The sequence below is a fragment of the Anabrus simplex genome, chromosome 11 (assembly GCF_040414725.1).
Source record: "Anabrus simplex isolate iqAnaSimp1 chromosome 11, ASM4041472v1, whole genome shotgun sequence".
Taxonomy (NCBI): domain Eukaryota; kingdom Metazoa; phylum Arthropoda; class Insecta; order Orthoptera; family Tettigoniidae; genus Anabrus; species Anabrus simplex.
This window is the reverse complement of record NC_090275.1, coordinates 85,510,686-85,527,182: the sequence shown is the minus strand read 5'-3', so window position 1 is coordinate 85,527,182 and position 16,497 is coordinate 85,510,686. Positions and strand designations below refer to the sequence as shown.

Below are 16,497 nucleotides of genomic sequence, written 5' to 3'. Positions count from 1 at the left end.
AAGTGATAATAAAGTTAAATCATACTACCCAACAACTACAACAACTCAAGTACAAAAAGGAATTCCATGGAAAAAAATATTATAAGAAATACTACTAGTCATTCTAAATCCAGCATCATGTACAGTTTCATACACAATTTAATTATTTCCAATACTTGCTACTATGGCTTACAAAACTATAGATTGAGCTTACTACTAGCTTAACGTTACAAGTGATGATAAAATAAAGTTAAAAACATTGTTAATTAACCAAGAACAACAACAATTACAAAAACATGAGTACAGCAAGCACTTCCCTGGAAAGAGAATACCACAAGAAAAAGCCTCCCAGTTTCACAATCGAAACCAAGCAGAAAATCACAAATTCAGTGCCCGTAATTTACAACTTTTACTTTTCATTTTACACAAATGGTCTTCTTAAATGACTTGATACCAGAAGGGAATCTATCAAAGACTGCCGCAGGTAATTTATTCCAATCCCTTATGGTCCTGTTGACGAAGGAAAACTTGCCCACATCCGTATGCTGGTTTCTGGCCCTAATTTTATGCTTATGATAATTTCTCGATTAGTATGAGGGAGGTTATAACCTATTCCTAATACAACTCCAAGCAGCCCTTCCCGTATAGCTCTTATAAAGACCACACAGGCGAGCTCTAGTTCTTCTAGATTCAAGACTTTCCCAATTAATGGTATTCCTTCTATTCCCAGTTACGAAACGCATCGCTCTTCTTTGAACTTTCTCTAGGGAATTTATTAAACCAACATGCAGATCCATATTCGAGAATGGGTCTTACAACGTATTTATAAGGTTTATTTAAACCTACTAGGGTGGTGAGCACATAAATAAGAATTCCAATGAAAGTATTTTCCTTCTGGACCTTCATGCCAGACAGATATTTTTTTTAACAAATTTTTTTTCACTATAATATGATTTATCTATAGAGCAAAACCACTATGCAGTGTGCGTATCATAGCAATCGAGATGGAATTGGTAATGTACTATGTATCTGTAGAGCCTATATACAACATTTTACAATTACTACTAAAGTGAATTTCAGCTGTGTGACAACGCTGAAAAGACTATGGACTTAGAGATTGGCATTCCTGAAGAGGGTTTTCTACACTTTCCCATTTTCACACATTGATTCAAGAGTCTGTATTGACTTGTGACAAAACCACTGTATTCTTCCGAAAACCACTGATAGGGACAGGTTTGGTTGTGATCCACCGAAAACAAATTATAATGACCGGTTAGGTAGTGATCCATCGAAAACCACTGATTGTCGCAGGGTTAGGTTAGGTTCGACAGGATTTGTAATTGAGCGACTGTTGTCATTGAAAAAACTGTCGTGACGACTGAAGGCAATAAACATAAAACTGAATCCATTGGTCTACAAAGTTTTCATTCAGTAGATACGCTAGGAACTGGTGAACCAAAACCGTACATACAAAGTTTACAGGAATCAACAAAACAGGATATTAATTCGTGGTACTCACTGTTCTTTAAAGAGAAGAAATATCCTGTCAACAATAGCTGCAGTGAACATGCTTTTTCACTATTATTGTCTGGCCCCATGGCTAAATGGTTAGCGTGCTGGCCTTTGGTCACAGGGTGTGGGTTTGATTCTCGACAGGGTGGGGAATTTGAACCACCGTTGGTTAATTTCTCTGGCACGGGGGCTGGGTGTATGTCGTCTTCATCAACATTTCACTATTATTGTGTAAAATAGAAACTTACTAGTTTTGACAAGTACAGTATGTTCAACAGCGACTCCTGAATGATGACGGGCAGGATGTCCAAACTCACTAATCTATGTTCCAGACTATTTCTACTTAAAAAATTGTATTTGTCCTTTAATGTGATTTTGCAATTTTTGCTGAATATTTATGTGGCTGAAATGAAGGTGGATAAGCTACATGGTCTCCTTTATATAGGAAGAATGTATCGTGGAAATTAAACTCAATTTCGGTTTCATGTACATTACAGTTTCTCTAAGATATATTGATAGTAATTCAGTCATGTACGACGACGATGTATTTCATGGTAAAGACAGCTGCCTCTGTGGATCAGTGGTAGAGTGACGGCCTCCGAATCCCAATATAGCGGGTTCAAACCCGGCAGAGGTAGTCGGATTTTTGAAGGGCAGAAAAAAGTCCATTCGACACTTCATGTCGTACGATGTCGGCATGTAAAAGATCTCTGGTGACACATTTGGTGTTTACCCGACAAAATTCATTAAATCTCAGCCACAGACGCCCAAGAGAGTTTCGGTTTACTCGGTCTGCCATCTAGTGGGCCTAAGAGTATAACGGAACGTCAAAATTGACGAGCAGACAGCCAGATGGCGTCAACTTGAAATGTCTACACATGGTAGCTGAGGCCATACGATTATTATTATTATTATTATTATTATTATTACTATTATGGTAAAGACGAATTACTTTGCAATGCTATCTATCTTAATGGTAATGTACTATGTACCTCTACTAGTGTAGGCTACTGAGTGCTTGATTCGAAGCAGTGTATCGATTCATTCAAGTGTCCGAGTGAATCGATTCACAGGAACGGCAAGCTCACGGCACACAAATCATGCACAATCACGGCTCAGTGAGCCACACGACACACACGGCTCCTTATAGGCATACTGGACACTGGCGGGGAGTCGAGCTTTCGCTGCAGCGAGCCACAGTGAATCATGGCACACTGAAAGAATCGTACGCAGTCATGGATCAGTGAGACACAACACACACACGGTTCATTATCGGTACACTGGACATTGGCGGGGAGCCGAACTTCCTCTGAAGCAATACATACAGAGTCATGGTACACTGAAAAAATCGTATGCTATAATGGACTCTCGAGCTCAGCTCATTTGAAAATAATACCTATTCGCATCCACTGTCCTCTTCTTACAGGGAGTTTTAAACAATACATGGATTTATTTGCTGTGTTAAAAAGATAGAACACAATTCCAAAGTACCTAGGTTGTAAGTAGGTAGTCAATTAGGTTATTCTAATTACTGTATTAGTTTAATCAATCAGTATCTTTATAACTAGTTGACGTTCGACAATTACTTAAACTCAGCTCTCTAGCCTCCACACCTGGCTGAGTGGCTCAGACGGTCGAGGCGATGGCCTTCTGAACCCAACTTGGCAGGGCCGAGCTCAGTGCGGTGGTATTTGAAGGTGCTCAGCCTCATGTCAGTAGATTTACTGACACATAAAAGAGCTCCTGCACGACTAAATTCCAGCACCTCGACGTCTCAAAAAAAACCTAAAAGTTGATAGTGGGACATAAAGCCAATAACATTATTATTTAGCCTACCCTATGACTATGAGTCATGCTCATGACCACTCGAAATTGTCTGTTTTATATTTGGAAGAACCACTCGGTATTCTCTTAGTTTGTATGTCGCATCATTGCACAATACTTCAATAATCGAATCACGAGGTTACCGATGTACGTGGACAGTGAGTATGTAAGTAGACTGATGCAATAGCTTAAATAAATGATGTTTAATCAGAAAACCAGTGGGCTACTGTACATCTCCTGTAGCCTATACAAAATATGACGATTTTAAAAAAGCCTCTGCTGATAGAAAAAGACATTTTCAAAGATGACCGAGTTAGCTGGCCGTGCGTTTAGGGTCGCGTAGCTATGAGCTTGCATTCGGGGAATGGTGGGTTCAAATCCTACCGTCGGCAGCCGTTAAAATGGTTTTCGGTGGTTTCCCATTTTCACACCAGACACATGCTTGTGCTGTACCTTAATTAAGACCACGGCCGCTTCCTTCCCACTTCTAGCCCTTTCCTATCTCTTCTATCCTCTTTGTCGCCATAAGACCTATCTATGTTGGTGCGACGTAAAGCAAATTGATTTATATTTAATATGTGGGCTACTTATTGTGGACACAGGTATTTTTATATGTAATTCTCTCTATATATATACAGTATACGTGAGTTGTGACTTTCAGAGAACTGTGGAAAACCATTAGATAGTGTATAAAATTTAAGTTATGTCAGTATTTTAACAGGCGTACAATGTTTACATCGTGTATTGGTGACAGAGTGCTGTCTCCCTCTCTCTCTCTCCCCCCCCCTTGCCCGCTCCTCCTCACATTGCGCCACAGCAGTTCTAGATAATTCCACTCCGATTGGACACTGATCCCCACCTGCACATCTATACCGCCCTGTAACTTGTAGATACACAATTCCCACAATTTTGAAATGTAACTTCGTTATATCAGAAAGGACGGGGCAATCAGAAATGTATTATTTCCCAGCAAAGTTATAACATTCTTAATCTCATGGAATGGCTCTTACAATGGTACAGCTAACTCCTCGGCTTCTCTTCTTTCTTCTTCTTCTTCATCTTCTTCATCTTCCTCCTCTGATTCACTGCTTCCATGATGAATGACTAGTTCCTCCACTTCAGGAAGACCTCTCACCTCATTATTGTAGAACTCGACAATCTTCTTCTCAGTGTGTTTCACTTCATTTCTCCACATCTCTGCTGTCACCTATAAGATATATTGAAGTATCACAACCTGACAAGTATATTATAAACTCAACTTGCCTATATCCAATAAATAACATTTCCACTTGGCCTACCTGATCAAGAGATTCTCTCCACACAGCTGTAGCTCTGTCCAATCCGTGACCAGGTCTTGAAGCCACTGTTTTGTTATAATACTGTTTTGCCACAGACCATACAAATTCGATGGCATTGAAAAATGAGTGGTATGGAGGAAGTCGTAAGACAGTATGGCCTTCACTGTGCAGCATCTCGTCAACAATGTACCTGGTTTTAAAGAAACAGAGAAATATTGTTATGCATACATGAAAGTCAAATACACGAGTGTAAACAACATTATCTAAACTTATGTTTACGTGCTTCTGTACCTCTTTAAGTGACTTCGATTCATATTACACAACCTTTGCAGCTCATCTTTTGTAGCATTTTCTGGTGGAGAAACTCCATTCTGCCTTAACCATGACTGTAAATTAAAGGAAAAATAAAAATTAATTTCTGTAACATCATTAAACATCATTCAGTAGAAGGAAATATTCAATTAAGTATAATTACCACTAATTGATCCTTCCTCCATTTCGTTGTTGGTTGATGCTCAACAAGCTTACAGTGATATGGTGCATTATCCATTACAATAACACAGGGTCCTATATTTCTTAATCCTACGATTAATTGCGTCTTCACCCACATCTGAAATTTCTCGCTGTTCATAGCACCATGGTAATCCTGATTTCTCTTCAAGTTTGTAGCAAATATCAAATCAGCACCTGTAAGAATTTTAAGTTTTAGTATGAAGTTATTTCTTCTAAAAAAAGTATTCCCTAAAAATGAGATCGCCCCTCTTCAAGGATAGGCCTATTAATAAAAAATGTGATTTCTGTTGAATGATACAAAAAGCTGTCTGATTTTAAGTGAAACCAACTACTGTGTAGCAAAGTCACCTGATGATGAAGTCAATTAATTACTACTTACACTACTTTATCGTAACATCTCTCATGAATGTATCTCCATTAGTAGGCCTATATCTGGAGTAGAAGTCCACGATCACTTGCATAAAAGATATAAGTATAAACACCCATTTCAATACCTTAGAACAGATGTAATTGCTGCGAACACTGAACCTATATCAGGCAGTAAGAAATAAGAAGCTTGGAAGGTGTTTAACAGTCAGGTATCAAGCACTGATTCAGGTGGAGATTGTCGAATGCAGAATAAACATAATAAATAGGCCTACAATACAAGTAATTTACTGATACAAATATCCAGTAATATTATATGAAAATACACTGAGTAAGTTTTGATTGAAATACCTCTCTAAGGTTAATCATTGGCCTAAAGTGAATACCTGCAAGTCTTTGTAATAACAGTGGAGAAGTCAAAATAAAAAACCACGTACAGAGCTCAATGAGCGGTAAGTTATAATGCCACTTCCGACCTAGTGCCAGTCAATTTCAATCAATCAGTCACCAGTGATCTGCACTTAGGACAGTCGCCCAGGTGGAAGATGTAGTTTCAGGGATAGGCCTAGTATTTTCTTCAATAATTGCAAAGAATTTTGAAATTTATTGAACATCTCCCTTGGTAAATTATTCCAATCCCTAACTCCCTTCTAAAAAAAAAAACCAAATATTTGCCCCACTTTTCATCAACTTTATCACTGTACTGTGATCTTACCTACTTTTAAAATACCACTGAAACGTATTTGTCTACCAATGTCATTCCACACCACCTATCCACCGACAGCTCGGAATATACCACTTAGTCCAGCAACTTGTCTCCTTTCACCCAAGTCTTCCCAGCCCAAATCCGACAAAATTTTTGTAACGCTACTCTTTTGTCAGAAATCACCCACAACAAATCGTGCTTCTGTCTTTTGAACTTTTCCAATTCTCAAACCAAGTAATCCCAGTGAGGGTCTCATACACAGGAACTGTACTTAAGTTGGGGTCTTATCAGAGACTTATGTGCCCCCCCCCCCCCCCTACATCCGTACTACAAACCCTAAATACCCTCATAACTATGTAAAGAGAGATCACCTCACTACAATAAAATGAAGTAAAATAAAGTAAGAACATACCAGGTACAAAGCCATCCTTCGTTCCAGCATGAACAATAACCAGTCTTCCTCCCTCAGACACAGGTCGACGAATTACTCCTTGAACATCATGTCCAGATTTGTGTGGTTTATTCCAGGAGTATGTGGGTGACCCTGAAAGACAAATGCACAATTGAAACCAAAGACACCTGATGAAGATAAATTATTCCAAGATTTTTTTTTATATAAAATGTAATATATAACATATATATTCACCATTCATAAAAATCCAAGTCTCATCCAAGAAAACAACAGGTTTTGGTTTCTCACTGTCCTTATTACGCATGTATTCCCTCAGAAAACAGGATCTCTTAAAACAAATGTCTTCATTTTCTCTAACATACGCATAGGGATCACCTTTACTCCACACAAACCCCATGGCCTTCAAAATTCTTCTTAATGATGTTTCGGAGCCCTTGTACAAATAAGTGTCATAATTTGCTTTCATGTGGTCGAAAACCTTTCTTACAGTTACGACTTCTCCTGTGGGAAGAAAAAAGAGAGTTACAAGGGACTCAAAAGAGCTGTATGACAATACATGCACAAAACATTTCTGGGAGCTTATCTCACCTGCGTGCCAATTTCTATAAATAATGTTGCAATAGATTCCTTATGAAGTCACCTTACCTTTATGTAATTTATCATAAATAAACCTTGCTATCGCTTCCTTAGAAAAACTGTCTATGCCGGTCACTGGATGTTCACGCTTTCGGCGTTTACCTGGTGTAGAAAATTCAACTCCCTTCTTGAAATTTCCTATTACTTTTCGGACTAAACCGAAACTACACTGTAAGAATACACACACAGAAATATATTACATACACATATACCGTAAGTCAACATGAATACACAAAGGTTAAGTCTACGAACCGTATCGAAGTCGACACAAGACATGGTATAGGCCTAGGCCTACATGATCAGGTTAGGTTAGGTTAGGTTCAGAATGAAATACTGCTCCTTTTCAACTGATTGTCATTATGCCAGAAACTTATCATAGAAACAAGATAAAAACGAACACTTACCCCAGTTAATAATGCAACTCTTGCCATTAGCTTCGTATCACTACGACTGATACCTTCTTCGTCGTCTTCCTGTTTCAATTGCTCGTAGCAATGTACAAGCATTTGTTGACCTGAAGCTTGTAAAGGACGTAACCTTGGTTTCCTTTTCGGAGGAGTTTTTGCAGATTTTTCTTCCTTCTTAGACATCCCAATCGAATTCTGTTCGTATAAGTATGGGACGAAATAGGAACGTAATTAATAAAATGATGTGCTCATCATTTCACACAAACTATGTTATTAAATGCATTATCCGAACATGCCACAATTCTACTTACCTGGTATTAGCCAAATAGATTTACAATCCCACAGAAAAAGAAAATATGCTCTAAATATTCTCGCAAATGTATCGCTAGTGACTTTAGAGGCAATGCGGTGGCAACACGCAATTCACGCTAGAACAGTGACTGAACGTTGCCAACGTGCCAGATTAACGGTAACAGTAAGACGTCGTATCGGCAAGTAGGGTCCCTAAACTGTATGGTTACCGACACTGAAAAAGACCCAACAGCAAGAAAAGTCACTATAAATCAATACCTTAATATTACAGGGGAGAAAGGGTAAGGTTGCACCCTTAGTGTACGTCCTTACACGCCCGGGACTATATCTCCCGGATGCAAGCTCACAGCCGCGTGCCTCTACGCGCACGGCCAACTCGCCTGGTGGGGAAGGTAGTGGCCATGGCCTTAATTAAGGTACAGCCCCAAGCATTTGCCTGGTGTGAAAATGGGAAACCACGGAAAACCATCTTCTGGGTTGCCGGCAGTGGGATTCGAACCCACTATCTCCGGGATGCAAGCTCACAGCCGCGTGCCCCTAACTGCATGGCCAACTCGCACGGTGTATTATTATTATTATTATTATTATTATTATTATTATTATTATTATTATTATTATTAAATAAAAATGTTGAATTTTACAGTGGTCGTACCCACTGTTCACTGGTTGATTGGCTTCTTCAGGAGATCAGTGGTGGTGTCTGACCCATGATCATGGGTTCAATTCCAACCAACAAAAGAGAACACCAAACCTAAAAGATTGCATTTCATTTTAGTAGATCTACCTATAAGAATAAAACTAAATTACTCCTATAACAGCAGCCCTGCAGTGTCTTCCTACAAGGATATAGAAGTACACAGGAGTGAAATACCAGCACTCTGTTTTCTATATAATAAGTCAGAAGGATGAGGTGAGGAAGTATATACGATGGGTAACGCATGGTTGATAGTTAGCAGCGGCGATCTGACGGACCGAAGCCTAGCACACCTATCCCCCCGGTCCCCGTGCCAATCAGGCATACAGCAGCAAGCCGCGAGTCAACGGAAGAGGGATGAGAATCTGAGCTGCAATATCAGTCTCTGAAGCTTTGTTCTCAGAAATACGTGTGTTTTTTGTTTTCATTGCTTTCAAGGTTTGTAAATGGAACAATGTGTCAGATGCTCACATTATAATGTGCTTTAGATTTCCATCGTTTGCATTTGAAGTTTGGGCTTCACTGATAGCTTTTGTAAACCTCAGTATACGTCACTGCTGTCCATTATGGATAGAAGAACCCTTTACCTTCATGATCTGCATGGCTTTGCTCTGTTTTGCTTTTATCACTAAAACATTATCAAACTGTTCCTACTTACCTCAGGGAAATGCTCCCTAATGTATTCCCTTTTCTCTTTAGTTCCAACTGTAGTAAAAATAGTCAGTCCATAATACAGGGCTACATTGATGGCTGATAGTCCAATTCCACCAGTACCAGAATGAATGAGTACAGATTCTCCTCTCTTGATGCGTCCACGCACGAGGAGGGCATATAGTACCTGAAATATAGAAGAGCAATTGAACAATTACCATAGTTTTAAAGGGAGTTTTCCCGCCACATAGGATTGGCATCAGGAAGGGCATCCTACCATAACACAGGGCCATATCCACACGTGTGATAAAATTCACACCTACAACCCCACAGTGTGGGAAAAGTGGGAAAAGAAGAAGAAGAATAAGAAGAATACGTCACAAAAGAGTAGGTACTCCATTAAGATGGGAAAATGCAGGAAAGCTAACTATTTCGTCACATTTTCCGAACTGACAAATGCAAGCTGATACAAATGATTATAGAAGGCAAGATATAAGGGAAACAAGGAAAATGAGCGAAGAAGATTATTCTAGAGGTGGAACAACCTTCAGTGGTTTGAACTCTGCAATACGATAACTCTGATTTTTGTTTTACTAGAGCCGGGCTGAGTTGCTTAGACGGTTGAGGCGCTGGCCTTCTGACCCCAACTTGGCAGGTTCGATCCTGGCTCAGTCCGGTGGTATTTGAAGGTGCTCAAATACGTCAGCCTCATGTTGGTAGATTTACTGGCATGTAAAAGAACTCCTGCGGGACAAAATTCTGGCACCTCGGCATCTCCGAAAACCGTAAAAGAGTAGTTAGTGGAACGTAAAACAAATAACATTATTATTATTGTTTTACTAGAGGTTTAACGCTGCACAAACACACTGAAGGACTTCAGTGATGGAAGGATGGCAAAAGGCTAGGATTGGGAAGATAGTGGACATGGCCTTAATTAAGGTACAGCCCCAACAATTGTCTAGCGTGAAAATGGGAAATCACAGAAAGCCTGTAGAGGATGGTTGCTGAGTTGCACTTCCTGCAACTTCTTTTTCATGGTGCCATAGCATTTTCCCTGATATAAGCAAATTTCTTACTCTAACACTAACAAGCCATTCTCAAGCAAATTTTGTTTATTTCCTCATATCTTCATTTCATTCTACCTTTTTTTTAAGAATGTAGTAGACCTGTGCTTTTCCAATCTTAAATTTTGCTACGACCTGCTTAACAGACAATTATAGTCTTTCTCACTAGCTTCTACAACCTTAATTTTTGCATTCAAATTTAAAACCACAGATTTGTTTCCTTCCATCACATTTAAAATTACACTGTCACTGCAGCACAAAGTTCCGTGATTGCTAACTGTAAGCACACTAAATCTGTGACTTGTCTACGAAAACTGCATTGCACTGTTAAGTAGGTAGTGTCCCCACATTCCTAAATTCCTGTGTTCTGTTAATCAACAACTCATTCAGGTTACACTCACATTGTAACTAAATTACATAAGGGACGAAGGAGGTCCGTAAGTTTCCTAACACAAGTTACGGTATTTCCGCATTCCTACAATACAGAATGCCCAAACCACATGGAATATCCCTGTCATAGTTAACAGACAGAGTTGCCGCCTTACAACCAGATAGTCTGAGTTCATTTCCTGGCTGAATGCTATCTTAGCCATCTTAGATCCATTCAGAATACACATGTACTGAAAAGGGTTAGAAAGGAAATTTATATATTTCTTTTTTTCCATTTTAGTTCCAAAATTTCCTTCCATTTCTGCATCAGACAGGTTCTGCTAAATAATGGTAAACTTACATGAATATTAGTGTGAGCCTCCATGGCTCAGACGACAGCGCGTCGGCCTCTCACCGCTGGATACCGTGGTTCAAATCCTGGCGACTCCATGTGAGATTTGTGCTGGACAAAGCGGAGGCGGGACAGGTTTTTCTCCGGGTACTCCGGTTTTCCCTGTCATCTTTCATTCCAGCAACACTCTCCATTATCATTTCATAGCATTTATCACTCATTAATAAATCACCTTGGGAGTGGCGACCCCATTGTAATAACAGCCTATATATGTTTCATTCATTACATACATGACCTGGTCAATGACTGGAAAACAGGTTGTAGGTTTTCATTACATGAATATTAAAACTATAACCATGGGACCAGGAAATTTTCAAACATGGACACTTTTCCGGTTCATAAAGGTTCTGCTAAAGGGAGCTTTTATTGTATCAACAAAGTGTTGGTGAGTGAAATAAATATTTGAGAAGCAGAACGGGGGATACAAGAAGAGAGACACAAGAAGATGAGAGAAGTTCTGAAAGAGGAATCATTACAAAAGAGGATAGAGAAATGAAAACTAAAGTGGTATGAACATATCTGATGAATGGCGGACTCAAGGATACTCAGGAGAATGTACAAGAAGGAAATGAGCAGGAAGAGGTCAAGATCGAGAGACAGATGACTGAAGGGTACGAAGGGTTGTGTTGCTGGAACAGTGCGTTGATGGAGAGTTGGTGAAATGACAGGTAACAATGGAGCGACTTACATTCCATACAGACCTGGCAAATGGCTAGGAACTGTGCTAGATCAAGGTGATGATTACGATGAGATCAACAGGAAAAAATAACTTATGAAGATTTGGATTTAGGCTTTTTGCTGACACATAGTTAGAGTCACAGAGTAGGGAGAAGAAAAACAAGATGAGTACCATCAGAACTGTGGTTTACTGTCCTAGTCAGCCTTACAGAAAGTGAAGATATCAGGTCATTTACAGAAAGATAGGAACATGAAAAGAAACTCATAGTAGGATAAACACAATGAGAGATCAGTATGGGAAGAGGGAGCAGTAGAAAGAGGAGACAAGGACAAGCATTGTTAAAACACAAAAGAAGGAGGAAAATCTGCAGATCTTCATATCGATGGGCTCTCACCTCTCACTGCATCCCTTTCTTCTCAGCTTTCAAGAAGCTTATTTCTGATTCTCAGATTCACCAGCAGGACAGGTATTGACACTGACTCAGGGACCATCTCGACAGATGTTTGGTCTTAATGTGGGATTTGTAAGATGAGAAGAAAGATTTACGATGATGATGATGATGATGATTATCTTGTAATAAAATATTAATCATATGGCGAAGCCTCCGTGTCTCGGATGGCAGCATACCATCCTCTTGCCGTTAGGTTCTGTGGTTCAAATCGCGGTCACTCTATGTGAGATTTGTGCTGGACAAAGCAGAGGCAGGACAGGTTTTCTTTTTCTCCGGGTATTCTGGTTTTCCCTGTTATCTTTCATATCAGCAACGCTCTCCAATATTATTTCATCTGTCAGTCATTAATCATTGCTATAGTTCTGCACGGATGCAAAGTTAGTGTCTTGGCGGACACAAACTGTACGACAGTGAGGATAATTTTACTGACAATGTCTAAATAATGAAGTTTATTGATTTTCACTCATGTATCATCTTATTTTTGCTTGTGGTTAGGCGACCCTTAACACTGATATGGGAGAATGGTGATGTATAAAGAACTTTGAGACCATAAAGCTGTAAACCTAAGCCTAATTGGCTCCTGCCAACAATTAGTGGAAGGAAGGAGCAAATGTTCTGAAAGAGAACCACTCAGTATGTCGGTAGTTGTCGTGAGAGGAAACTCCCCATAAACCTGTCACAGTAGGGGGTCTGGTGTCAGGCCTATTGTTTTATGTTAACAGATCTATCCATTTCAATACCTTCGGTGTAATACAGTTCAATATTTACAATATCCACGGATGCGGGTGTGGATGAAGCAAGTGCGGATGTGGACGAAGGAAGTGTGGATGCAGATGAAGACAGTGGGGATATGGATAATATTTTGTATATCCGCACAGGGCTCTAATCATTGCACCAGAGGAGAGCGACAGGCTCTGGCAGCCAGCACAATTCCTATCCTCGTCGCACCTTTCTGCGTCTCACGAGAAGTCGCGGCTGCTTGTAAGGTACAGCATGAGTAACAGATACTACACTAAGCTACAAACATTAGTCGTGATAAACAGTGCGAGCTCTCTGAAAGAGATGCGTGTTCATTGTGCAGTACTTACAGTAAATGTATATTGGAACACCGGGAGAAAAACCTGTTCCGCCTCTGCTTTGTCCAGCACAAATCTCAGGTGAAATATCGGAGTCATTTGAAATTTAAACTGGATTACGGCAAGGAGATGGGTTTTCACCACTATTACAGTATTTAATTCTGCTCTAGAAATGGTAATGAGGGAATGGGGTTTAGAAATTGTCTCCCAAAAATAAAGATTGGCCAAAAAGTCAAAACAAATTGCCTGAGTTTCGCTGACAATTTAGCATTGCTAGCAGTTGACATAAAAGAAGCAAAATCTCAGATATCAGAACTTCAAAACTTTGAAAATAAAATTGGCCTCAAAATATCATTTGATAAACAGAAATTGTGCCCCAAAAACCAACACAACTAAAAGAACTTACCATAAATGGTAATAAAATCAAAATAGAAACTCAATTTAAATATCTTGGAGAAGTAATGAAAAAATTTCAATCTAAACAAGATAAAATAGACTAGCTAAAGCACAAAAATTAACATGGGATATCTATGAAAAGAAATGTCTATCAATAAATGCAAAAATAAAACACTGCAACACAGTTATAAAACCAGAAGCTACATATGCAGCAGAAACACTGATTTACCTGAATAAACAATCAAAGACTCATAGACTTCACAAAATTGAAAGGAGGATTGGAAGAAGCTTCATCAACGAAAAATACCATAAAGATGGACAGTGGCGGATAATACCTAACAAAGTCGTGTACAAAGAGCTAGAACCCATTACAGATACTATGTGTACGAGGAGACTGGGATTCTTTGGATGTATCATGAGGATGCAGGATTCGCGACTTCTGAAACAATTAGTACAACACAATCTCATCTCAAAAAATACCACAACAGGATGTAAATGGATCAGAGAAGTAAGAGAAGGATCTGAAGGAAATAGGCCTTACAACAGAAGACACCACAAATAAAATAAAACTGAATACAAAACTCAAGAATACAAACCTCCACTTTAACCTTAAGTAAAACAAACCAACAACACGCATATTTCCAACCAAGGAAAGGGCACGAAGATCAGAGCATCTGAAGAAGTACTGGGAGGACCGCAAAGCCCGAACAATCCCTTCAAAGAGACCTGAACGATGGACTTTCTAAACTAAAGTGATCGTATGCTGTCATAAAACAGAAGAGGATAAGAATAAGAATAAGAATTGCACTACCAGTTTGAAACTTCACAGTAGCACCTTAATACACAAGAATCATCATGGACAAAACCGATGTTTCTTGCCAGGCCTTGAGACTTGAGACTGGCGCATGTGCATCAGCCATACTTAACCATTCCTGGAAACAGGCTGAGGATTTTCATTTCAATCATATGGCCTCATCCACTACATCCAGGAATTTTCATCTGACACCATCTCGGATGCCAGTGTGTCAATTTCGATGTTCCATTTTACTCCACTAGGCAGCAGAGATATGAATATCTCTTCAGCACTCTATGGCTGAGTTTTACATAATTTTGTGGTTAAGCACTAAATGTGTCACCAGATGTCAACATCGAACAACATGGAGTGTTCAATAGATTTTCCTCCACCCTTCAAAAAAACAACTGTGCTGGGTCTGAACCTGTGATCTTGGGCTTTGGAGGCCAAACTTCTACCACTGATTCACAGAGGGAGCTGCGAGGTGGGTAAAAGTAGGAAAAGAGAGGAAAAGATAAAGATAAAAACAGATGGACAAAAAACGATTAGGACCATGAGTCGAATACAGAAAGAGGAAGCTAACAAGAGTAGACAAGATAGGATGGCCGCAGTGTTTCGCAGAACACACGACCTGTACAAGAAAAAGGCGATTTCAATGTAAGCTAAGCTCAGACATTACAACACGGTGATTAAACCCGAATATCTCTATGGAAGTGAATGCCTCAGAGTTACTGAAAAGGCTGGTCTGAGAGAAGCTGAGAAGTTTGAGAGGAAGATCCTTGGAAAGATAACGGGCCCAAAGATTGTGGCTGAACAATACATGTTGCGAGGACGAGAGGAACTATATCAGAGAACCGAACGACTGATGGAATCCATCAAGAAGCGACGACTCAAGTTGTATGGCCACCTAGTTAGAAAGGAAGACAAGCGGTTGACTAACAAAAAGTTTACCATACTTGACAATGTGTTTTCAGCGACAAGGCCTTGCCTTTAGGATATGAATGAATGCTTGATAGTAAACCAAACACATGTGATAAGTGGTACAGGGCGGTCAGGAAGGATCTGAAAAAAATTGGACTAAACCATGAAGATATTGTTAACAGAACCAAGTACCGAGACCAGATCAGTAACTTCAAGGGCTTTTGTGAAGAAGAACAGCAGAACAGCGGGTGGACAGCAGAAGGAGACAGGCTGTCAGAGAGAGAATGCAACGATACTGGGCTGCAAAGAAAGCTTCTTAAAACATGTACCTTTTGCTTATTGTGGTCTCTAATGGCCGTAAACATCTAAAAATAATGCAGAAAGAGAATAGGAACCTAAGAGGTCATTATAAATGAGGATAAAAACAGATGGAAAAAAATAGGACCAAAGGACAAATACAGAAAGAGAACAGGAACCCAATGGGTCAATAGTGAAAGAAGTCAAACTTACAGTTGCATAGACAACAGGCACTGTAGCAGCATCTTCCAAGCTCCAGCTGTCTGGAACTTCCCACGTGAAGAGTGGCGATTCCTTCTTGATAACATTAGCTATGGCACCACTGGTAGTCATACCCATTACCCTTTTTCCACTGCTGGTACGTCCAGTAAATTCAAATCCACAGACGCAGTCCTGAAAAAGCATTACATATCTATCTTAATGCAGAAATTATGATGATGCAGGGACTTATATTATTAAACATGTTGTCACCAGAATTACTCCAAAATTCCAGTACTAATACGAACAAATTTACATCATAAAAACATTTCCTGTAATGTGTTGATTGCAACTGTGACCAGAATTGGGATGGCTGTGCAGAAGTCATTGAAATCTCTTCATTGTATATTGAGAACCTCATCTATTATTCTAAAAGAAATTAATTATGTGTATAAAATATCTAATTTTTTGGACATTTGAGAATTGTACTTAATGCTTTGAAAAATGTATCTATTGTGTCGAAAAATTTAT

General features: G+C 39.4%; 1 protein-coding gene across 1 annotated transcript in view; it reads right to left on the bottom strand.

The window, feature by feature from the left end:
* The window catches only part of LOC136883438 (fatty acid synthase), a 560,183-nt gene that overhangs the window by 186,214 nt on the left and 357,472 nt on the right, over nt 1–16,497 (bottom strand). The window contains exons 24-25 of the mRNA XM_067155718.2: nt 15,982–16,161; nt 9,318–9,497 (exon numbers count right to left, since the gene is read on the bottom strand). Coding sequence (XP_067011819.2) covers nt 9,318–9,497; nt 15,982–16,161 — 360 coding nt within the window. The remainder of the gene's footprint in view (nt 1–9,317; nt 9,498–15,981; nt 16,162–16,497) is intronic.